This window comes from Zosterops lateralis (genome assembly GCF_965231275.1).
Source record: "Zosterops lateralis genome assembly, chromosome: 7".
Classification (NCBI taxonomy): domain Eukaryota; kingdom Metazoa; phylum Chordata; class Aves; order Passeriformes; family Zosteropidae; genus Zosterops; species Zosterops lateralis.
Window position 1 is genome coordinate 5252596 of NC_139767.1, and position 24921 is coordinate 5277516.

At 38.3% G+C, this 24921-nt stretch overlaps 1 protein-coding gene across 3 annotated transcripts in view; it reads right to left on the minus strand.

Moving 5' to 3' along the window:
- The window catches only part of NCKAP1 (NCK associated protein 1), a 59826-nt gene extending 35831 nt beyond the window's left edge, over positions 1 to 23995 (minus strand). The window contains exons 1-6 of one of the 3 annotated variants that reach the window (XM_083865140.1): positions 23863 to 23995; positions 12116 to 12226; positions 2313 to 2399; positions 2051 to 2107; positions 939 to 1081; positions 762 to 852 (exon numbers count right to left, since the gene is read on the minus strand). In XM_083865140.1, the coding sequence (XP_083721266.1) occupies positions 762 to 852; positions 939 to 1081; positions 2051 to 2107; positions 2313 to 2399; positions 12116 to 12226; positions 23863 to 23970 (597 nt within the window). In that variant the 5' untranslated portion in view covers positions 23971 to 23995. Of the gene's footprint in view, positions 1 to 761; positions 853 to 938; positions 1082 to 2050; positions 2108 to 2312; positions 2406 to 2762; positions 2832 to 12115; positions 12227 to 23862 lie in introns of those variants that run through there. The other 2 variants (XM_083865139.1, XM_083865141.1) reach the window with 2 other exon arrangements.
- Positions 23996 to 24921: the final 926 nt, after the last annotated feature.

The window sequence follows — 24921 nt, forward strand, 5'->3', positions numbered from 1 at the left end:
CAGTTGGTCAGTCCTGATCAGAGAAATCTAGTTTCCTTTGACAGAATAGCAAATCTAGTGAACAAATGGGAAGCGATAGAACAGGATATACTTTGTCTTTGGTGAGGCTTCTGTAACTTTTCCAAGGTATTTTTACATGAAAATACAGCCTAGATAAAACATCACAGAACTGCAGCACAACCAATTGTGTAAGAACAGAAATTTAGAAACATCTATACAGAAAGGACTGAAGGAATTGCGCTCCTTTAACTCAGTGAAAGCAACTCAGCAGAGTGGCAGTTTTGAGTACAGGAGCTACTGTTAAAGAGGCAGTGGTGATCTCCAGGATTCCCAGTTTAAGGACAATACAAAGCAAAACCCCTCAGGTTACAAAATAGAAAATCACATTCTTCTAGGATGGCAATCCTGCAAAACAACCAACTTCACACAAACATTGTGAATCTCTTTAATTTCAAGATACAAGCCTACACAAAACACACAAGTAGCTATTAGCAGATAATCCACAGCTGATTTTTAATTAATTTCTAATCTAAGTGAATAAATTGGCACCTTACTAATAGGTCTCATCATTCCTGTATTTCTGCAGGTTGTGCTTTTTAATAGAATATCAATCCCCAGCCCTAGACATTCAATGTAAGCAGAAATCTCTTGCAAAATTTATACCAAATGGTCTTAGACAAAACAAACTCTTGCATATTTACTTTTTATCTCTGTCTCTCCCAATTAAGGTTACTGCATGCCTGTGAAAAATAGTTACATACTTTACTGTGAGGTACAAATTCCTCCATCATTTTCTTTAAAGGATTTTCATAATCCACAATCATCTGGCCAAGGCGTGGATATTCTCTGTCACTAAAAGCAACAATAAAGAATTCACTGAGATGTAGCTTTTACTGCCATTGATATTATACACATCTTTAATATACTAAATGTTTTACCTTGCTCCATGTGTCATTTCATGGGCATAGTTATACAATCCAATGATGGCCTTCCTTTCTTCAATTCGGGACAGGAGTATCATTAGAGTTGTGTAGGTTATGATCAAATCTAGGTAGTTCTTTGTTAAATCAAAGTTTACAGTCTAGAAAGGAAAACCAGTAAATTATCATTTAAATACTTTTAGAAACAAGCATAAAACTTTTCTCCTTACAATTTCCATTGATTTTCAGCATTTTTAAGATATAACAGGCTGTCTTTTGAACAAAGTTCTTTACTGTATAACCTTAGTTTATTCATTCAGACTCCCAGAACTGTTTGCACTCATGCAAGCAAAGCATCCAAATAAATCCTTCCAGGCTTAAGTGTCACAGATTACCTGACAGATAGGAAAACTTTTCTTGTTCCTAAGCAATCAGTAGTGCTGTGCCTGTGAACTGTATTTTAATAAGACCCTAATGAAAAGATTAGCACATATCCCACTAGCCTTGTAACATCATTCCACAGAATATATACCTGTTCCTTTTCCATATTATGAATGAAAGTTGGCCAAATTTAGAATTATGACAAAAACTAACAAGGTGACATTCAGAACATTAAGAAAGTGGAAACGGAGTTGGAGGTTTTCTTTTAGGGTTTGGGGGGCTTTCTTTTCTATGTTTGTTTGTTGGAGGTTTTTTTGTTTAATTTTTAGGGGTTTTGTTTGTTTGGGGGGGAGGGTGGTGGTTTTGTTTTAAATTTAAGACTTTAAAATGCTTTTGTAGTTGTTTTAGTCACCCCCAAAAGTGGCCTCCTCAGACAGCTTAGGTGGACAAAAGCAATAGTCTTGTCCTGTGAGTCTCACAAGGTATAAGGACACAGATGACTAGGAATTAACTTGAAGATACAATAAATTAAAAATCACTCAAAAATGTTTATGTCTGGTAACAATACTGATACTAGTGCCCATAAGAAGCCTACTGAGAAAGGCCTGTCTCTATCATAAAAGTCAGAAATCTGAACCCTACATTGTTTTTATTTCTCTTGCATTTATAACTAGAGATGTGACATTTCTTGGACTAACAAAAGCAAGTTCTTCTCCCCACTTTTTGAACGTTTAAACCCAGAAACTTACAATATCAAAGAAGACTTGGCAAACATCAATAGTGTTTAGCAGTTCACAGACATGGTCCTTGAAAAACAAAGGAATAACTTTAGTTTAAAGAGACACAATTAAATCACATTACTACAATTAGTGGTGGAGCTGCTTTTTTTTTTTTTTTTCATTTGAAGAACAGAGCTTCAAGTTCAGTTATTTCATTATATAGTGTTACTTCATAAATAAAATTACAGAAACTTAAGGTGACAGAACAACTTACACATTAGTAATATCTTACCTTAAATTCCATAACATCAACGAAGGTGAAGTAGTATAATGCCAGGTTCTTCAAAATCTCTGATTTTTCTTTCTGGAGCTGAGCAAGCTGTTGCTAAAAGAGAAACATAAACATGCAAACTGTTCTTAGAAGATCTTGAGAAGACTGCTGAAAAGTAATACCTGTGAAGCTCAGAGTAACCACCAGGCTATGCAAAGAAGCTCTAACATGGTTCTGTGTGTGTCAAATACACACAGAGTTCTCAGCACTGATCATTTTAACAGCTGCCAACTACATTTTGAAGATAAAAGTTACATTAGTACACATTAGTACCAGAGTCATATTGTTTAGCTCAGCTAGAGATGAAAATGGTAGTTAGGAAAAGTGTTACATTATCATATGTATAATTTGCAAAAGCAGAACAGTACATGAGCACAAATCAGTATGCCAAAACCAAAATAATTATGTTACTTGAGGTGGAAGAAAATAAGGTGGCAGGTTACAAACTTTACTACAGAAAAACATTATGCTTTGAAATTCTGAACTTACCAAAAAGAATATCCAGGCAAAGCCACGTTAAGCATGCAAAATAAAATGTAGATACAAACATAAAATACAGTAACGGCTCTTTGACCAGTTCCATATAAACACAATAATACATTCAAACAAAAGCAACAAAATAAAGAAACATAAAAGAAGCAAAACACTAGCATTAGACACTGGTGGATAAAATGGAAGAGGCAAACGTGAATACAAAGGTAAAATAATTCACATGGATATATATTTTTATATATTTTAAACAGACAATGAAATATCCTTTATTTTTAAAGATTTTCTGAAGGAACCAGATTATCATTTAGACAATTAAGAACACAAAAAAGCAGCTGTTAGTAACAGCCACTGTTTATCTATGTATGACAGTCTCACAGCACTGCAGGTATCCAAATATTTAACCTGGCAATATCCAGCTACAATTATGTCTCCTTCCTGATACAGGAATTGAAATGAGTTAAAGCAGTCACAATAGGAAAAAGTGCCTTCCAAAAATCTGCAACATTTTAAATTAAAGATGATCAAGTTAAATAACATCTTTTTCTCAGCAAGAGAAATCAATTACAAGACAGAATAAAAAGTTGCTTCAAATCAATTAGCTTATTTTCATGAGAGGTTAGAACTAAATATGCTTCTTCAGCTCATTCTGTTTTATAAAGCTGTGCTCTGTAGTCTCAGTTTTATGTGAAGCATCAAAATTCCTCTAAATTCATAAAAAAAATCCTGCCTGGATCACAACTAGGCATTGTATGTAAAGTAAGTTTTGCTTCTCTCATCTGAATTTTTAGAGGTGATGACTTTTTAGAAATCTTGAGCTGTAACACTTTCATTATTGCCAAGGAAGACAAGAATAGACAGTCATGAGCAAATCAAAATGGCTACATTACACAATACTCCTGCCTACTCCTAAACTATTGCAAAGGATTGGACTTTGAATGCCTGCCTATGTATTATTTAAGTCTCTTTCACTTAAATAGGCATCAGCCAAGGCTTAATTGAAAGAGGTGCTAGTACATCTGTTTGTTTTGTAACTTGTCCTGATAAATCTCATGCACCAGGAAATAGGTGATTCCCATTTAATCTGCTGCTGTCCAAAAACCTGTTTTCAGATCCCATGACTTGTATTTTGATCCTCAGCATGAGGATTAAAGCTATACCTTTTCTAGTGTATAGCTTTGATCCTCAACTACCTGGAGCCCAGAAAATGAAGCCTGCAGCATCATCACACACCAACTCCAGAGCTCCAGTGTGTCTGTGCAGCTCCAGAACACCTTCAGGCCAGCTTGTGCCTACACCTGGAGCCACTCCAGAGGAAAGTCTGCTTGGTATTTTCAGGGCTGCTTCATCAGTCAACTGTTCTTACACAATGAAAATTCACTTAAGATGTGTGGTTTTAATTTTGCAGCGTGGCCCTAGCACTTCAAGCATTTCTTGCCAATTTGTAGAAGACTAAGCAGAAATAGGGCTTTTTTTTTTTGCCTTTTTTTTTTTTTTCTATGCAACCAGTACAAGTGTGAACCAGATGAATCTGAAAAGTCCTTTCAAGAGTTTTCAGGAAGAGATAACAGGGTGTGATTCACAAGTAAGATTATTTCCAGTGCAGAGAAAAAAACAAAACCAGAACTCACTATCACTGCACACATGCCTTAACAACATGTTTTCCACTGCAATCCTAACTCATAGTAAGCAAGGTGCAATGCTAAAGGAGACTCTCAAGATAATAGGTTGCTGTAATAATACACCTATTTTTGGTATAACAAATAGCAACTGAATGTCCACTACTGCAGGACACCACATTTTCAAGCCACAATATGTGAACTGGGGGGATATGCCAAGAAAGGAGATGGTGGTGGGAACTATGATGACAAAAGAAATAATAAATTTTCAGAAATTCTGTGAAGCTGTACAGAGTATAGGGAGGTATTTGCTACACTCAGCTATGGATTATGGAATCACTGCTGTGCATTCTTACCTTCTTACCTACATTCCCAGAAATATTTACACTTAATTAATGCTAAAACTTTCCTAGAGAGTTAAGGTGATCATTCTTTGAACACTGAGTGTTGAAGGGGTGAGAAAACTTTTATTTAAAATAGTAGTACCGAAACAAAACAATATATAAACTGTTATATCAGTATCGGGCAAATAGTTCAATTTATAGAGCACAGTGATGTTTAGAAGAACAGCTTACAAGCATGCAGTGTCTTGGATGTTTATTTGCTTTTATATCATTCAAGAATGTGGGTGTAACCCTTTGCACAACCACAGCATTAAAACTTTCCATTACTAATTTTCTAGCATCTGTTTAGAAGTTGCTGGTGTTATATTGATTTGTATTTGGTTTGGTTTTTTTTCCTTAGCCTCCAATTCATTATTCAAAGTTTCCAATAACCAACAAAAGTAGGTATATCCTAAAATAGGATTTACTGAAGAAATTACTCTTTAAGCATCAAAAGATTATTTTTACCATAGCTGACTATGCCTTGTAGACTGGTTAGCTGGAAGTGGTTTATTTATTCTTAGAGAATTTGAAATACAAATTATACCAACAGTACTTTTGTTGAATGAGGTGAATTAGATTTAAGACCTATGAAAACCTGTAGCAATTTCAGCATAATATGGCAAGATCAAAAAAACTCTCAAATAATTAATCTGAGATTATTTCTTTTGTCTATTAACAAAATACCATATCTCTGATCACGTTTGAATATTATTTATAAGTAAGAAAGAGTGAAGGTAACACTTGTGAATATATTACCTACAGGAGAAGGAACTGATCTTTAACTTGTGCCTTTCCTTCTTTTATTAAATCCGAAAGGTTCTTACACAGTCAATTACGTAAACAGAGAAAGTACATTAAAAGAAGCAAAAAAAAAAATTGCAAAGTGCAAGACAGCCTCACTTAAAGCTTTTATGAACACAATGGCTCAGACAGGGAGAAATGATGAAACCCTCACATACAAATCATGTGAATAAATACCAATTTAATGCAATGGCTCACGAAAAGTATGAGACAACTGGAAGAGGCTGTTCAGAGAGTCTTATGTGTGTAAAAACAAAGTCCTGCAATTTTTTATCATGTTTATTTGACTGGCAGCAGCAGTATGTGAATAAATGTCTTATTTCATGATCTGGAAATAGACAGTAGGAAGGTGAATTTTCTGCTTCTTTTATCAGTGTGATATTTTTCCTGCAAGCCTGATCAATAAACACCTGTATTTGTTTTCTACAAACCAACACCATAGATATTACCATGTCCTCAGCAAAAATACCATCCACTCAATCTTACCAGCTGGAATATAAGCCCCAAAAAGCAGTATTATAAATTCTGACAGCTAAATTTCTGGAGAGAGAGGTAAATCATCACTGCCAGTATTCTTACTGTCATTTGTTATACTCACTATGCTTGCCACCTATAGAGTCTTCTAGATGAACACTCAAAAAACTCAATTAATTTGAACAAAGTTCTGTGTCTACAAAATCCATAGAACACCAGGGAAAGATAGAAGCATTTAATAAAATGAAAAAAAAAATAGCTTTAAATTCTGTAAATTAACTCCAGCATGATGGATGTGTCCTTGGTTTCCTTACTTCCAATTAAAAGCAGTTTCTGAAGTACTGTGCTGCATATAAAAAGATAAAATAGAATATTTAACATGTTTACTAACTAATGTATGTCTACCACAAGATCTATTTTATTTTGTTTTCAAGTTTCTAGCACTAAGTTAACTGTTTTGAAAAGGAAATAGATACCTGTGATGCTTCATAACAGTTACCAATCCCAGCGAATTAATAATGGCAGACAACTAGAGCAGGAAGAGAGGGAAGCTTCTCTTTAAAAATTGATCTACCTCTCTGTAAGAAAGAATTTCCCCATTCTCACCTTCATTTACAATTTTTGCAATATTTTTACAAGTAATTTTATCAAAAATACAATGTTTTGAATGCCATCTCAGTGGTGTTGGGAGGGTTTGTTTGTTTTGTCGGTTTTTAAGGGCCAAGCTCTTAAATTGTCAATCATTAAAGCAAACAGAGTTTTAGTGGATGAAGGAAAGGGTAAAGGGTAAACACATTTACTCCTCTGCAGGTATAGCAGGCACTATGAAGCAATGAGAAGGCAAGATTGATTTATCTTGGCAAGTGATTTGTATGGACTTACATGACTTACAGCAGCTTTCTATAATGATTTATTACAAATAATAATTAAAAAATACAATAATTGGATGTTATTCTATCTCAAATTCAGGCCCAGTCAAAGTTCAAACCAAGAAAATAAACTTTGTAGCTGCTAGCACTTACTATTTTGAAAAAATACTTTACATTGTGAGAATTCTGTTTGGTGAAACATTCTGAAGAGATTCCAGGATTTCACATGACCTCTTAGAATGGCTATGAAAAAATGCTCACTCAGAAATTACTTAGACTGAAAAGCATTATATAATATATTCTGTTACACAGGATATGTCATTTTAAGTAAGTCTTACACCTGTAACATCAGATAGGCTACTGCATACAAAACCAGAACAGTAAGTGTGGTAGTATCAGACCAAGGCATTAGCTGAGTAATTTTAATTCTGAATGACCTTTTAATAAAAATGTAGATAAAACTTTATTATTATTATTTTATTCGTAGATATTTTGCATTTTCTTGTGAGATAAATTATCATTAGTATATTCTATTCTCAAGCATAAGACATCTTGAGTGGCTGAACAGAGAAGAGTTGCTCATCATCTGACTTCACTCATGCAGGGGGAACTTCCATAACCTAAACTGCTGCCTCAGTGACTTCTGGAAAATTTCTCTCTTTTGCAGTCCTTTACCACTATAAGCTCCCTGAGCAAGAACAAGGAGCTGTGCATGGCACCCCCTTACCTGGAAAAGGTTTTAATCTTCATGGAAAAGGCCAGTTAAGTTTTATAGTGGAATTTGGGGAGTTGGGGTTTTTTGCTTAAGCCAGCTGGAAATTATCTGAAAAGTCAAGTCTCCCATGCAAGAGATCTCACACCCCAGAAAGGTGGAGAAAAATATTAACATTTTGTGAATATGGGGATAATTTAAGTTAGGCTTAAGAAAACAGCTGTGATCGCTTTAATGACCATATAATTTCTTCAAAAATAAATGATTAGTGAAAAGGGATTACCAATGCATGGGGCAGCAGAGCTGAGACCCTGAAGTTATTTTTCTAGAGATGACAGTTTGTAAATTATCTTCATGAGTGCTATGAAAATTACAGTACTAAATGCTTCATTACAAACAAGCAAACAAATGACATTTTCCTTCATGTACCACTTGCAAGGGCCAAAAGAAAAAACTTTGAAAATTTGTATTAAGTGTTTTGAAAAAGACTAATTAACAAATTAAAAATCAAGACTGGTTATAAAGTGTGGGGTTTATTTTTTTTAATAATATAAGAAATCATTTAATAAAAACATGCATTAATAACTTCTAATTGGCTTTAGCCATGGAGGTTCAGACACTGTGTCCACAACACCTCTCCCACATCCATCTAATTTGCCATGTAACCAGCTCCTTATGAAGTGAAACTGTGAAAGACACAGGAGGTAAACCAAACACACACATACTGGGATCTAAATAAAGTGAACTAATTCAAAACTATAGATCCTAACCCTGGTAGACTGGAAATGCTCACACTGCTTGTCCTCTGCTCCCAAGTGATCTTATTTCCAGTCCCCATGGATACAATACAGCAGATAATTAGTCAATAGCAAACACTAATTGATATGAACAATACTGAGAATATACCTACTAGGTTACGAAGACTAGCATTATTTGGAAAACTGATCTTTCCCTCACCAACCATACACTTAGAGACTTCAAAGTGATGCTTCATTGGTCTGCTTTGTGCTAAGCAATGACTGAACCTCAATTTTCTCAAGAGACATGTAAAAATTTAAGTTTTTCTACAAGGAAGTTGCTGAGGAACAAACCAAGAAAAACATATGTTCAAGAAAGAAGGCAGATATTCTCATTATTTGTCATATGTGGTGTTTGGGAAAGCAGAAGTGGGGCTACAACTTCATCACACAAAAACACGGAGCTTTACCTGCACAGGCAGCAGATTTATTAAATTCTACTCACAACCTAAAAAAAAATTCTGTCCTTTCCTCTGCATCTCCTGTTGCCCATTGTGAAGTATTTTACTCTGGTTTTACAAGGCATTAAGTATTAGCATTGACTGACAACAGAGCAACTTTTAGGTCCTACAATATTTTTTTTTAGTTCCGTATGCTCTCTTCTGATTTCTCTGTGACAAGAACCTCACCTGTAGACCCTTATAAGAGGATGAAGTCTAAATAGCCATCAGAAAAATCAGCTTGCTTCTGCATCCTCTACTTTGGAACTTTCCTTCTGAAGCTAGGCCAGGAAATTCAGTAAAAACAAATGCTCCTCTGAGTCAATACAAGCACAATCAGATTGCAGACCTGACCAGGATCAATGGTGCTGTAAGTTTTTGGAAGCCACCTGCAGCTTAGAAGACTTTTTCAAAACAAAGCTTTAGCCAATTTAAAATAATAATAAATATAAAATAATTATAAATAGTAAAGCTCCCCCAAACACAGAAGAAAGATAGATAGATAGATAGATTTAATGTTTGAAAGGAAATTATCTTGTTTATTTCTCACTTTCCAAATCCTTCAAGTTTTTGCTTATATACATTCCTTCCTTTGCAGGTTATTTCATACAGTGTGCAGCAATACTGCCCTGGTGGCCTATTTCATTTACAGTTTAAGGCCTGGTCTTCAAACTGCACAATTTCAAGGTTTTGTGATTCACAGTGGTTATTGGAAAAGAAAGGGCAAGTGTAAGACATCACAGGGATTGCCCTCCAACAATGGGAGAGTGAGTTATGAACTGATGAGGAGCAGAGTTATCTATAATTAATCTTTTGGAAGATGAACTACTCCATTTAATTTCCAGCCTGGTCAGCAAGGGTTCATCAGCCACTTCACTGTTTGAACTGCCCACAAACTTTCACCCTCAGTACAATACTGAAAATCAGCAACTGTCAGACAGTGCTCTGATGACTCAGCATGCCAAACACTGAAGGAGGAACTAAACTAGGAACTCTATTTTCCATGGATAAAGATGTAAAAGATATCAAAAGCAAATATAACAGAATTACTTGTTTCAACAGAATGAAAACTCATGCTTTTCAAGATCATCTGATTACAGCAAACACTGCTCATACTCTTCCATAAAGTGTGTCACTCATTTCTAAGACACAAACACTGTAGATGACAATACCTGAGAAAAACCAGCTAAAATAGGTAAACAAAAAAAAAAAGAATCCAAAAAGCTGGCACTACTCATTCTGTAAAACTGAATGCATGCCTGTTTGGCACCATCACCTACTGACATGTTAAAAGCATAAGTACACAGTGTTAGGCAGTAGCAACTGCTGCACTTGAACATACAAAATCCAAAACCCCTTCTTGAAAGGGTGTCCTGGAATTTTCACTGCAAGAAGGAAACACAACTTATCATTTCCTAGCTATTTCCATTGCAGTAGTCCTTTGTGATATTTCTTTGATCAATGTGTCTCTGTTCCAATTAGCTTCTTGCCCTTTTAAATCTCTGATCACACTTTTCTTTTTTGGGAGTTACAACACTCTGTGGGAAATATCTGCAAATAACTAAGCAAAATGCCATCAGCTCTGACTACAGGACAGAAATCCCAGCTGCCCATTGCTAGAGCTCAAAATCCTACTTTAAAGTGTGCTTATATATAAAGAGGGTAGACTTTTGTCAACTCTGCTTAATAAACAGAGGCTTGGCTGGCTCATAGTAAATAAAAACATGGCAATGACAAAACACTTTGAGTGTGTCCTATTTTAGAAACTGCCATTGTCAAAATATAGCAAGTTTCCTTTGATCTCTTTCCATAAACTTCACAGCACCAAATCATTAAATATCTATCATTAGTTAAGCTCTAAATTCATAATCAACAACTGGAAGACATTTAAAGCATACATGCAAGTGCAGCAAGTAGATTCTATGCACATTATCTTTTAATAGTTGATCTGCCACCCAAGCTTAGAGAATATGGAAGGATTTACCAAACATGGTCTAATGAATTTACTATTTTTACATAAATTTGATAAAGAATTTCTGTATTTGTTACTAGCACAATCAAATTCAATACAAAGATGAGTAATATTAAAGAGTATAAAGCATGCACAAGTTTTAAAATGAAAAAGCACATTGTTAATGAAATTGTTTCCTTCATAAGGTAAAGTTTTTTCCTGGTTCCTTTGGGGTTTTTCCCCATTGGTATTATTGGAGACATTACACACAAATCTGAGATGGCAATGTAAAAAAATTGCAAAATAAATTTATTATTTAAATTTACACATTATTGTAAAATAAATTGTTCTCATTGCTATCAGCATTACCATTCTGCAGAAACCTGAATGCTTAAAGCAAGGCTAAGCCTCCCAAGCACACAGGCATGTACTTGCATCCAGGGAACATGCAAACCCAACACCTACCTCCACTTTCCACCTTTGGAAAGAAATACAAGCTGGTAAAACAAACATCTTAAGTGCCCTTGTCTTTCAAATTGAAACAGTGAAACAAGTGTACATCACCTGCCAAAATGCTGTCTCTAACCTAATAATTACCTAAAAGAAAGGCTTCAAAGTCAAATTTAGCAATTCTGAGTCACTCAAAGGTAAAACATAATTTACTTCTGCAACTAAACTCACTGTATTAGGAGGAAACAACTGTATTTTGGTATTTTTGTACTTCACAATGTTTCTCCTTATGTACTAAAACATTCCTTATTCTCCTAGAGACTGACTCCATAGGCAAGGGTACCTGTAAAGTACAAACACTTCTTCCCACCTTGCAGCCAGGTGTTTTTTACTGATCTGCTGTTTAGGACACACCACGAATAAAGTAATGCAACTTTCACCTTCTGTAATCAGTCTGGTCACCAGAATTTCTCCAGTTAAAGTAAGGCATGATTTTTCCAAGGATTTCCTACCGCTGACAATTCTTTGAAATGGAATAGAAGAGAGCAGGCAAAAAGAAAACCAGACAGAGTCCTATCCTAACAAAACTCATCCAGAATTACAGTATAATATTCTCCCCTTAAAGATAGTTCCTTTTCAAGTATCCTGTCAGAAATTTGAATCAACAAGTATATTCCAACTGTCAGCATCAGATGCTTTATGAGAAAATATATATTTCTCAGATTGTGCTGAAAAGATAGTGAGAAAAATAGTGATATGGCCATTTGGTTACTTACATTGTTGTTGCGTGTTTCTACTGCTGGAAACTTCCTGACTATGAATTTGACAGCAGATTCCAGGTTTTTGTCAATAAGATAGGATGGTTTGGCTTTGGGGTCACCACATGCCTATAAAAAAATACAATAGAAAATGAAGTAGAAACACAATCATCCATGTAAAGCTAAGTGATAGTTGCAAATCTGAAGACAAATTAGAAAGATTCCTCTTTTTGTTTGTTTGCTTTTAGTGAGCAGGTGATAAAATGAAAGGCAAAGTGCAGGGACTGTCACAGCTGAAATATGCAATGGGAAACAGTACAGAGATGCTCTTCTACTGAAAAAGATGCATGGAAGTATCAAAGCAGTTAGTGCAGAACAGCAGTGAGGGAAAAAACTCAGTCCTAAAAGAAGGAGAAAAAAAAATGTTTCCTTTTAATGCTATTTCTGGTTTGAGGTAGTATTGTATTCATCTGGAGTTAACAAACTGTTAGAAAATTCAGTCATGTCATCATCTGTGGAGGACAGTGCTGGGCACATTAAAAGATTAAACTATCCTTTGTGAAACAAAACTAAACACCCCACCACCAATCTGCATTTGATTTTTTTTTCCCAGTTGTTAACTGTAAGACAATTTTCCATCCCACAATCGAACCACCAATATTTGCCTGACATTTTACTCGTGTTCTTCATTCCTACAGCAGCATAGGCTGAGCTTTAAAAGCAGCAATCAAAAAGTTTCCCTGAATTTTGATGTGAAGTCGCAACTAAGCGTTAGGTCTCTTAAATAACTTACATAGATCAGAACAGCTTCTCTGGAGAGACACCTGAGGAAGCACCTACTGTGGATGCTGTCAGACACTTCTTCTCTGCTACTCTGACCAGTGAGCCAGGTGATACCATTGCATTTGGAGTAACAGTCTAAAAGCAGCATTACTTACATGACAAAATATGTGCTCAAACTGTGTTTCTCTCAAATATTCATTTAGTTTTATTTTCCTCAGAGGGGTTTGCAAAGGAGTTCCACATCTCATGCAAAACTAAATTACATGCTAGGCGTTTCTATGCAACAGAGTGAACTCGAATGACAACTCAGTTAAAAACTTTTCCACACTGATTTCTATGACCAGGTTGTGGACTGCAGAGACAGAAGTCATGGAGTATGAGACCGATTCTGAAAGCGGGCAAGCGGGCAAAGGGAAGGTGAAAAGCTTTGCAAACCTTCCAAACTTGTCCTTGCTGGGAAAGCAGTGTAATAAAAAGAGAGAAAAATTACATATAAACAAATTACTCTTAAATTCTAAAGAATTACATTTATGTAAACTAACACACTATTACCTACATCCAAGTGAACATTACAACCATCTGTTAGTCTAGTCAGCACACTTTCTACTGGATGTTGATTATTCTAATACTCACAACCAACTTTACACTTATCAGAATTTTACTATTGTGCAAAGCACTGTGAATATACTGAGACACGTAACTACTAATAGTACTTCCAGACTAAGTTCAGGTAGAGAGGGAAAAAAGTTAACAAACATCACATGCAACTACAGGGGAAAAAAGGAGAGACACTCAGTGAAGTTTTACATACCTGAAAAAGAAACGGTAGCCAAGAAAAAAAACAAAACAAAAGAGTCATTATTGAAAGTTTCTAAAACAACTACCAGTAGTACATGACCATCATGATGTATACTCATGTACTATTCTGATATCAAAACATCATATGTGCTAAATTTCCCACAAAGGTACTACAGTATCATATCTGTAATACAAGAGGAATTTATAATGAAAATAAATTCAGCAACATCCACAGTATGTTAGATATTAAATTGTTGCTTCGATCTCCTTAGTGCAGCATACCACATATGCCAAAAAAGACCTGTTCTGTACACACCTTTAAAGTCTATACAATTCAAAAGTACAAACTATACTGTAAATAGGCATTAAATATTAAACATAGAGCTTCAAATTTATGAAGTTTTCATTAACTCTGTGTCATGGGTGTCAGAACCTTCGTCAAATTATTTCAATTTGTTGTTCTTGCTGCAAAACATGTAACTTTCTCTCCTAGAAGGATTACTAAGAAAACCAGTTAACTGACATATATGTGTGCCCTGTGTACTGTTACTGCCCTGTTAAATTCCAGTATGGTTGCTGTTATATAGGAGACAAGAAATCTGCCACTGTTGACTTCATAATTTTTCTGAATTCAAACACTCCTTCCACGTACACTCCTTATTTTTCCTAGAAACAGATGTTTTCCTTCCTATAAATCATCTCTCCAAAATATTTACTAAAACTTATGTTCTACCTGAGCCCTTACACACACACTCACAAGGAAACAGATCTGGAAACATCAACATGCACATCCTCCTGTGGCTTCAGGAACTCAGCCCCCAGAAAAGACAAGTGTTATCCTCAGTCCAACTGGGAATCCTCTCAATATATGGGAATCTGCTCCTTCTTTACTTCTTCCCACCGTTTGTTAGCTGACATCACACTTGAAGCAACTGTAACTCTTCCTACTAATAAACTCCACTAGACTGATGGATAAATAATTCCTGCAAGATGTTTAGAAGCATCCCTCACACACACCACAATTCTAGCCTTTAGAAAGCTGTACAAGCCTACCTAGACAGACTGGACTGAAAGAGGACAATAGGCATCACTGAATGAGTGGCTTTTTCCTTCACTCTCCTGTGTTCCACAGCAGCTCAGCTCCTTTCTAAGAACCAGTATTAACAGATTACCAGCTGTTGCATCAATAATTTTCATCCATACAGTTACCTGCATTCAGCATCACAGGTATAACAGCCTCCATAAGTTAAACCTCTCCCAAAATGGTGAACAGGCTTCAAATTCCCTATAGTTTACTCTATAAAACATAAAAGAATGAACACACAAACCCCAATTCTAGCAATTTTTCACAAGCATGAAAGTGTGATAAGACACATATACAGAATTTTGCTCTAAAAAGAACAAAGACATTGAGGGCAATAGCCTTAGAATGTAGATATGAAATGTAGGGGTTTTTTCCCATTGTGAGTACTCTAATGCATAGGGACATTGTGGTAAAACATACAAAAGCCATTTGCTCATATACAGCTCTCCAGTATTCACACAGAATTCTGAGCACCAGCCAAAATCAGTAGCCCTTTCTCAGCCTCAGATACCACATTCTCCCCCAATGTGGGCTGCAATAACCATTCCTCTATTCATTCCTTATTAGGAAAACCCCCACAACCCAGAATTACTACAATTTTGAGCATTAAAAAGAAATTCACTAATTAAAAATGCTCTTACTAGTGCAGCATTCACAGAATACAGTTCTGAAACTATGGGATTCCAGCTGCTTCAGCCCCAAAATATTCCACTCAAAGAATCTCCCAGCAGTCAGCTCTGAATTCCTTTGTATATCACAAAACAGCTGATAAGCAGCTATGCTGAAAAAGATCATGCAAAGTTATGGTTAGAAACTAATCTACATAATTATTTTTAAAAAATAATGGACTCAGATGCTAGATTTCCTTTAAGTTACACAGCATTTCCTTCCACAGATCTTCAGAATGGTACCCTGCTCTCAACCAAGTAAAGTCATTCTGTGCAACTACCAACAAGAGCAATGATTTCATAGCTAAGAAGTTCACTATTCACAATACTGAATTGCTATCATCTGCACACTTATCAAACTTCAGAGAGATCAGACTACATGCACTGTTTGCACATGCTTCACTAGGCCGTAAGTTTTGAATTAAAGCAGAATTTTCCTACCTATCCTAGTGAGGTAAATAATTATATTATTATTAAACAAAATTAGTAATCTCTTCCTCACTTGATGCTATTAGGTTCTTCTATACTAATTTCACTTTGAAAATTAAGAATACTACATATCTCTACTTTCTATGTTGTACTCATTCAGAAGCAGCCAACAAGAAAACAGTTCAACCACAAAAATCTGCTTAAGGCCTACAACCTACACACATAAGTGGCCTCTAAACAGGAAAACAGAATCCAGTTCAAACTGCCTTTGGCCCAGAATACACCAACGTTAATCAACAGCAAAAAGACCTTTTCCCCCAAAACTGTTACAGCTCTCACTGCAACAATCTAAGCTTAACATTTTACTTCCTACTTGAGGGCAGAGGATGTTGAAGGAAAAGAAAAAACCATCAATCAATCAAATTAGTATATACACACAGCTGAAATGGCGTGAATAAAAGGAAGTTTATGTTCAGGTACAATCACTGTCAATAGTCAGTGCCCCGAACTTGCATTTAAAACCCCTGAACTTCACTCATGCCACTCATTCTCATCAACCTGTTACATTCCCTTGAATAAGAACACTGGGAAGTACCACCTGAATTACGTGGCTTAGGATGGTAAAAAACGAAGCCTAAATATTTACTGTATTATGGAAAGACCTATTATTTATTTTTTTGTTGTTGCTAAACTCTATTCCAAAGTAGCAGCAGGGCTGTCTCCCAGGAAAAGAGAAACAGGACCATTTGAATTAAAAATTTTCATCCCCCAAACCTCCTACATCAGGTTATCATAAACCATACTTTGCAGCAATTGAATGTGCTTATTATTCCAAGAGATTTTGATTTGCTGTTACTGCAGAGCTGAGATAAAATACTGCTAAGCACAGTTCCACTTGACTGTGACAACATACACTGAAATAATCTCAGTCAACAAATCACCTTTAAGTTTCATTTACAAATTGCACTAAAAACCGGTGAATTTAACAAGAAAACTGATAAAATTTCAATGACAGTAAAAACCATGCCATTCCCCAAGTCAGTAACTTGGATTAGTAAATGGAAATACTTATAGGATGCCTCAGACTCAAACCCAGGAAAAGCTCCTGCATGTCCCATTTACAGTTTACTACAGGACTTTCTCTTGATAGGCCAGAAATGCAGGCACAATAAACTGCTCTTCCCTTGTAAGAGCTGCTGGCATCCAAGACTTCATGCTAAGACATCTCCAGAGTTGCATGCCTGGTTTCCAGCTGTGCATCCTTTAAATTATACTAAATATAAAAGTCAATGAAACATGCAAAGAGATATTTTCACCATTAATTATATTTTCATAGAATAAAACCTATTATATCCTCTTTGTTTCTGCCATGCATTTAAAACAATTAAGACTGTGCATCCACAATCTCTAATTCTGAAAATGCAAAACTACTGAGAAGGAAAGAGAAGGGAATAAACAATAAAGAGCTGCTTTGAATAGTGGTTCACACTACATTTGCTTAAATATCTCTGATTAAGCCTACCACAACTGCTTGCCTGTATTTTAGGTTGTGGAAGCTAAATTCATTATTAAACAGGCTGGTCCCAGGTAAGTTTTGTGAATAAAGCCTTGTCACTTTAAAAGTCTATCCAACAAGATGTAAGAATTAGTTGGTCACTCATGGACAAATTATCATCGTTTAATACTTTTCATGGCTAAAATGTAACTGTCCTACACCAACACAGCTAGGGTGACTTTCTACTAAGTAAATTACATTACTTGTGCTTGTAGTTACATAAATGATACTTAACAAAAGGTAAACCTGTATCTTGATACAAATGATGCTAATAGTTTCAACCAAGATCCCGAAGCAGAAGAAAGTCTCTATGTGACTACTTTATGAAGAATCTCTAAAGGCCTTGGACATATCCAAAATATGGTACAAAATTATCAGAAGTTTAACAGTTGTTACACTTTTTTATTTACTAGGGTTCAAAATTTGAAAGGTACTGTACCTTCACATCAATTCCAAATTACAATTAAAGGTGTTACAGACAGTCCAGTGTCTCCTAGATCTAAGCAAGACACCTTCCCCGTGTTTACTCATTATTTGGTGTGTGCTGAACCCCAAGTATACACCTTACCCCTAGTGTATCACTACTCAGAAATCCAACTAAGTAAAATGTAAATTCATGTGAAATCAGAAGAAAAGGCTAGAAAGGATCTCAATAAATTGCCTACCTACCTCTCCTGTTCAAAGGCAGGATCAGCTGTATCTGTGCTGCTCCTGGGATATGTCTGCCAAATCTTTACTTACAGGTCTTGAACATGCTACATTCAAAAACATTCTCACAGTCTTTTCAAATATTAAATTCAGTTTCCCAATATTTCATTTAATCCATCACTTCTTGATCTCTGGTGGTCATACTGGATGGCGCAAATTATTCCTCATCTCTCTACTGCAGTCCTAAGTATTTACAAATTTGTACTATTTATAAGCTGACTTGAAAAAACATTCCCATTTTTTTAATGGGTGCAATTTTCTGCACCACTTGTCCTTATTATTCTGCTCTGAACTTTCTCCATTTTGTCCACATCTTTGAAAAGAGTGGTCAATCAGATATGTTTCCTATGAATCTCAATGAAGGAGATGTAGAGCAAAAGGATTACTTACTTTTCCTTCAGGTTATCTTGCTCACACATTTATATAACCTCGTGTCATCCCTGATTTTTTGCAGCAAAACTAACCTGGCTCTTGTTTGCCCTGGGATGTCCCTAACCTTTCCCAGCTATTTTCTTCAGACTTGATATCTCATTACTTCTAATTTTGTCCTTTAAATTCCACTAGGCACTGTGGAATTTGGAAAAGAGCTACAACCATACTTGCTCAGCCTGTTAGACCATACCTATGATTTCTAAGCTTAAGCTGAATTTCAATTAGATTCTGTAGCTTGTCCCAGTTTCCTACATACAAATTTATTAAGCACACTGCAGCTGTCATCTAGGTTGTTGAAGCTAAGAGTGACTAGAACCAGAGGTAACACACACCTCAAAAAGACCCTGTTGATGCCCAGCTGATGATGAGATCTTCATAACCATTCCCTAATACGGTGATCCATCTGCTTTCATCATTACAACTTCATCCAGACTGCACTTCCTTACATTGTTCATGAGAACAATCAGAAGAGGTCAGGTCAGCAGCCTTGCTAAAGTCAACATGTAAAGAATCTTCTAAGCTGTCCATACTAGAGTGAGTGATCACCTCGTGAATGAAGGAAATATATTGGGTTTTACACTATCTGTACAGTGATAAATTCACTTTGTCCTCTTCTGTTTGTAGCACCTGTTTAAGGACTTGGTTCTATTAATCAAATACGTGGCAGATGAAATGCAAAGGATAAAAAAAAAATTAAGAGAAGTTTCACTGCCACAAAACTTTTCCTCAATGTAGTTTATAAAATAACATCTTAATAAAAAGAAGCAAGGCAATGGGAAAGCCTTCTCTATTCTGGACCTCAAATGGGAACTGCTGTTACTTTTTAGATGTATCTCCTCTACACACAACTTTAAAAATCTCTTGTAACTAAAACTGGATTTGGTTTTGTGTTAACACAAAATTAATAGTGATTGAGGGGGGCAAGGTTACTTGTGTTAGTAAGCCAAAAAACTAGGCTAGATAATTCTGGGCATCTACTCTTGATGCAAAAGGAAAAATCCACTCTGTATATTTTTGAAGATACCATGGGACATTTTTATTTTATTACAAAATCTGTTTTTTTACAAATTTAATCACTTTTCTGAGTGGAAAAAGAAATAGTATGATGTGGTATCACCAGTCAGTGTTTGCTTTCTGAGCAAAGGAAATTATTTTTTTTAATTGCCACCACTGTGAGTTTGTTTGGGCTTCCTCCTCTGCTTATCAATAAGACAGTCTAACAAGCCATTCCTCCAAGATCACAGACACAAACATATACTGCCATTTTAGCCTTCAAAGAACTGCTGACATCTATGGAAGCAACACTGCCCCACCCTGAGAAACTTCCTAGTGACCTGAAGACATTACCTGACATTATCTGTTCAACACCAACCTTACAATTCAAAACTAAATTATTGGTGAGCTTTTCCTCTCAGCTCAAAGGTCTGCACTCCAGCACAGAGCCGTGTGCAAAGGGTGATCTAATCCTACACCATTCCAAACTTCAGAGCTCTGCAGATTGGAAACTTCCCCATGGTCTTCCAGTCACCTAAAATCTCTTCCACTGTTTCCTAAAGAACTGCTCAAATGCCTGAGCAAAACTGTAATCTTCATCCACTGATTCTATAAATAAAACAATCAACTAGCTTTTACAACTTTTGAATTTAAGTAGTAACATCCTCAATATAGGTTAAAATCCACTATTACATATTGAAAGAAAATATAAAATCAGCTCTGCCTCTGCAAACAGTTATTAAGTTCCTTATGTCTGACTTCAGTTTGATTATGTAGTTCACATCTACGAATTGGTTTAAGATTCTCATTTTTCCGACACTATGTAATCAAGTTAGGAAACTGAAAAGAATTTGTTTTGTTAATGACATTTAAAAAACATCTTGTGAACAAACGTAAAACCTATACTGTGAAGAACAACAGAACACTGCCAGCAAAGCAATTCATGCTAAATAAAGACTCATCATGTTTGATTAACATAAACTCTAAATAATTCAAAATCTTAACTTTCATCCCTAGCAGTTCTGTTGACTGCAGTACTACAACACTCATGAAAATCACACCCCCTTGATTTGCTGTGGCTAAATCTCTACTTCAGGTATTTCAAGATCAAATCTCTGACTGTAAACACATCCCGGTATCCAAGGGCTTTATAAACAAACAAAAGACAGGCCCACAAAAAAATATTATTCTCTGCTGCCACCACTCCCAAACAAAACAGTCGACAGTAATGGCAGCATCTACACAAAGCTTATCAACACAAGACTTGGTCTGCCCTGGAAGGTAACCATGAAATCCAAGCTTCACCTGAGGCAGGAAGGCATGAAAAAAGCCTGCTCTCTTTGATTTATGGAGGTGTAGTTGTAGGCAAGTAATGACAAAAGTTACAGGGTAGACAATAACCTAGATAACCGTGGATAAATTCTTAAAAAACAGAAGGAACAAACCAAGAGAGAAACCACAAGGGTAAGAGTTCCAAGTTCAGTACTAATACTGGTCTCAATGCAAAAGACAGCTGAAAGCAACAGGCAAAGAGCCATCCTCCCAAATAACAACAGCAACAAAAAATCCACCTCCTTACAGGGTGGGAATTAAAGTTCTGTCTCATCATCCACTATTATCTTAGTAACTTCACTTTTCCTAATTTCCATGTCACTCTCAGAGGCAAAAACCATAGTCAGATACTCTGTTGTTTTTAAAACAACAAACTTTTAACTATTTCAAAAGACAACAGTGGCATGGAAGGTCAGTAAACAGGAAACTATGAACAATTATCAGCTATGAGCACAACAGCAACAAAACTGAAATTTGCATAGGAAGATGAAATATAAAGGATCATTTGTTTCTAACTGCTTTAACAACTCCTGTGATTCTTTGGGAACTAAAATTTTCCTGCTTTGTTTCTAACAGTTGAGAAAATTCTTAAGCCTTGAAAATCTGTCCTCTCTAGACAGCATCTAAAGTAATCTCTGCTGCTGCTAAAAACATCTCAACCTCTCACTTCCTCTTATTAAAAAAAGTCTTAACCATTTCCTTTAACCGCAAACCCACATATTGTGTGGTTTTCTAGTAACTTGAGTTTCGATATCCTCTTCAACAGAGGTAGCTATGACAGAGTCTTAAACTGCAGATTTGGAATTGACAGCTTAAAGAGAGGGGGGGGAAAAAAAGAGAAATAAACAAAACGAAAGTGTTCCAAACAGTCAGCGATGCTGCAGCTGGGCTGAAGAGAGACTCACAATAAAACACAATAATCAATTCCAAGACTTCTGGGCTCACCATCTGAGCTAGCCAGTTCTCCCTGTCGAGCAGCACTGACTGCAGCTGAAGAAAACTACTCTTTGAATTCACAAATCACTACATGAATACACAAGAGTTGTGCCTGGGACATCTCTATATTTGCAAAACTACACATGACACAATAATCAAGCCACTTGCTCACGCCTACTTCTCTCTCTGTGTGCAAGACCTAGCAATTTTGGACTCGGTTCTTGGCATTTCCAGGAAAAAAAGGAGTGTCACCCCCGTGCCGATGCTCCCTGCAGAGCCTGTCCACCTGCATCACTTCCTAGACATGAGTAACAGCAGAGGCCACCACCATATGGGCCAACACGCTCAGGACTCAGCCATCCAAACGTGCCAAGCACAAGCATCTCTGTAGGCACTGGACCATTTAACAGGAGTAAATGTCTCTGTATCAGAACACTGGGAACAAAAACAGAGCCTGGACTCACGATGGCTAAGGCAGAGCTATCAAGATGAGGTTTAACTTCTCCAGTCCTGTTTCCTGCCCCACAAGGCAGAGCTGTGCTCAGGAGAAATTCCCCTTACTCATTTTTCACCTGGGATATTTCTCTCAAAGCACAAACAACTTCCTCATTTTGATGGTTTTCCCCATAAACTGTCAATTTCTGATTGTTAGAAGTGTAATTATATTGTTACCATTATAAAACTGATATGATTTTCCAATGCACAAAACTACAGACTATAAGGGACCTTTCAGAAAGACTGGAATTTACAATCATCTACTCTGAATGCTTTATTTATGTCAGTGAAGACCTGCAGAAACACTCAAGTGCACATCAAATAGTGAAATGGCTTTGGATGAACACTGACTTTTAAATACTTCAATCACTTGATTTGTTGGTTTTTTTTTTTTTTTCCCCTGAAAAAACACTTCAATTAAAATCGACCTTGGACCTGGTAGTCCTTACTTCTTCTGGTCTCCCATATGAGCAAAAACACCTGGACAAAACACATCCTTTACCTCGGATCAGTCAGGCAGGGCCACTCCTGACAGAAACCTGAGTCCAGAAGTCAGAGGACCAAGTAAACACCCAGAACTCTCAAACTCCCTTTGCCACTGCAGCTGGGGAACAGCACTGAAATGTTAATGTGCTGAACCCACAAAGGTGTACTGGCTGCTCCAAGGTAATAACTAGCATTTTCTTTGAAATAAGAAAAACCTCTCAAATAATTGTGTTCAAGGCACAGCAATAAAATCCTAACTAGTTTTCATTACTGAAGTGGGTTGAGGGGCCATATACTTTCAGACAGTGTATATCACTCCTTAGGAAAATTAAGCTGGGAAGGATACAAGCCTCCAGCACAGGGGTTGGAACCAGATGATCTTCAAGGCCCCCTTCATTTTATAATTCTGTGGTCACGAACTACATTCTTTCCTACAGGAAAGCACGGCGATTACCTCCAGAAGAGCGATGAGGCGAGCAGGAAGGCGTGACCCATCCTTCTCCCGGGCTCAGCCCTACAGCTTCCTGCACGGCCGAGCCACCTCACCCGGGCCAGCCCCGGTCCAGCTCCTCGGGGGCCACCGCAGCCCCGACTGCCGCTCCGCCTCACGCCGAGAGCTGCTAAGCAACCGCGCGCCTCCAACTTATGGGAATTAAACTCACTAATTTTACCCCGAACCCCGTTTTTCCCCGCCCGGCAGCGGCAGGTTTCGGCGTGGGAAAAGCCCGCGGCGCTGCCCACTCGCGGCTCGCGTGAGTCACGCACGGCAGCGGCTCCGGGGGCGCGCCGGGACCAGGCCCCGCTGCTGCGGCCGCCGCGGGGATCGCCCCGGCCCCCGCCGTTCCTCCACCCGCCTCTCCCGGTACCGATGCGAAGCCCCGGCCCCCCCTCGCCGGGCCGGGCCGGGCGGCGGCGGCGCGGCTCCCGCCCAGCCTCCCGGGCCCCGCCGCTAGGCCGCGGCGCAGCCGGCACAGCCGCCACCCGCCGGAGCGCCGGCCCGGGCCGCGGTGAGGATCGCGCCGGGGCGGCTCCCGTCCACCCCCCCCTCCGCCGGGGCCCCCCGCACCTTCTTGATGTTGTAGAGCCGGGTGAGCATGCCGACGCCGCGGTCATTGAGGATGGTGAGCTTCTCGGCCAGCTTCTGCTGGCTGGGCTGCAGAACGGACCGCGACATCCTGGCGCTCGGCCGCGCTGCCCGTCGCTCCGCCGCCCGCCCCGCTCCCCGGCCCGGCCCGGCCCGCCCGGCCCGGCGCTCCCGTCCGCCCGCCCGGCCCCGGCCCGGCGGCGCTCCGAGCTCGGCGGGGCGTGGGCACGCGTCACGTGGGCCGCGCGCGGGCGCCCCCGGGCGGCGGGCGGCGGGAGCGCCCCGGGCCCAGCGCGGCACAAGGGATGGGGCGCTAAGGGAGTGTGTGTGTGTGAGGGGGCTGTGTGTGAGGGGAGGGGTCGGGGAGAGCCCCACGGTGGGCCCCGAAACGGTGGAGAATGTCCGTTTTTCTCCAGGGTTTACACCCAATAAAGTTATGGATGCCCCATCCCTGGAGGTGTTGGCTGGATGGAGCAACCTGGTCTACTGGAAGCTGTCCCTGTCCCTGGCAGGGAGCTGGAACGAGATGATCTTTACAGTCCCTTCCAAACCAAACCATTCTGTGAGACTATGAAAGCCCTATTTTTTTACTTAACCAACTTCACTTCTTTATTTAATAAGCTCCATTTTTTTTTTCCACTTAAAGAATGCAAGTCCTACACTTTGGCCACAATAACTCCGTGCAGCTCTACAGACTGGGGGCAGAGTGGCCTGAAATCTGCTCAGTGGAAAAGGGCCTGGAGGTGCTGGGCAACAGCAGCTCAACCTGAGCCATCCCAGGTGAACCTGAGCCAGCCCAGGTGAACAAGAAGGCCAATGGCACCTGGCCTGTGTCAGAAATATTGTGGCCAGCAAGAGCAGGGAAGTGAACATGCCTCTGTACTTGGCACTGATAAAGGTCACACCTCAAGCGCTGTGTCCAGTTCTGGGCCCCTCAGCTCAGGAAAGATATTGAGGTGCTGAAACTTGTCCAGGGAAAGGCAAGGAAGCTGGTGAAGCTTCTTGCTCATGTTGCTATGAGGAGCAGCTGAGAGAGCTGGA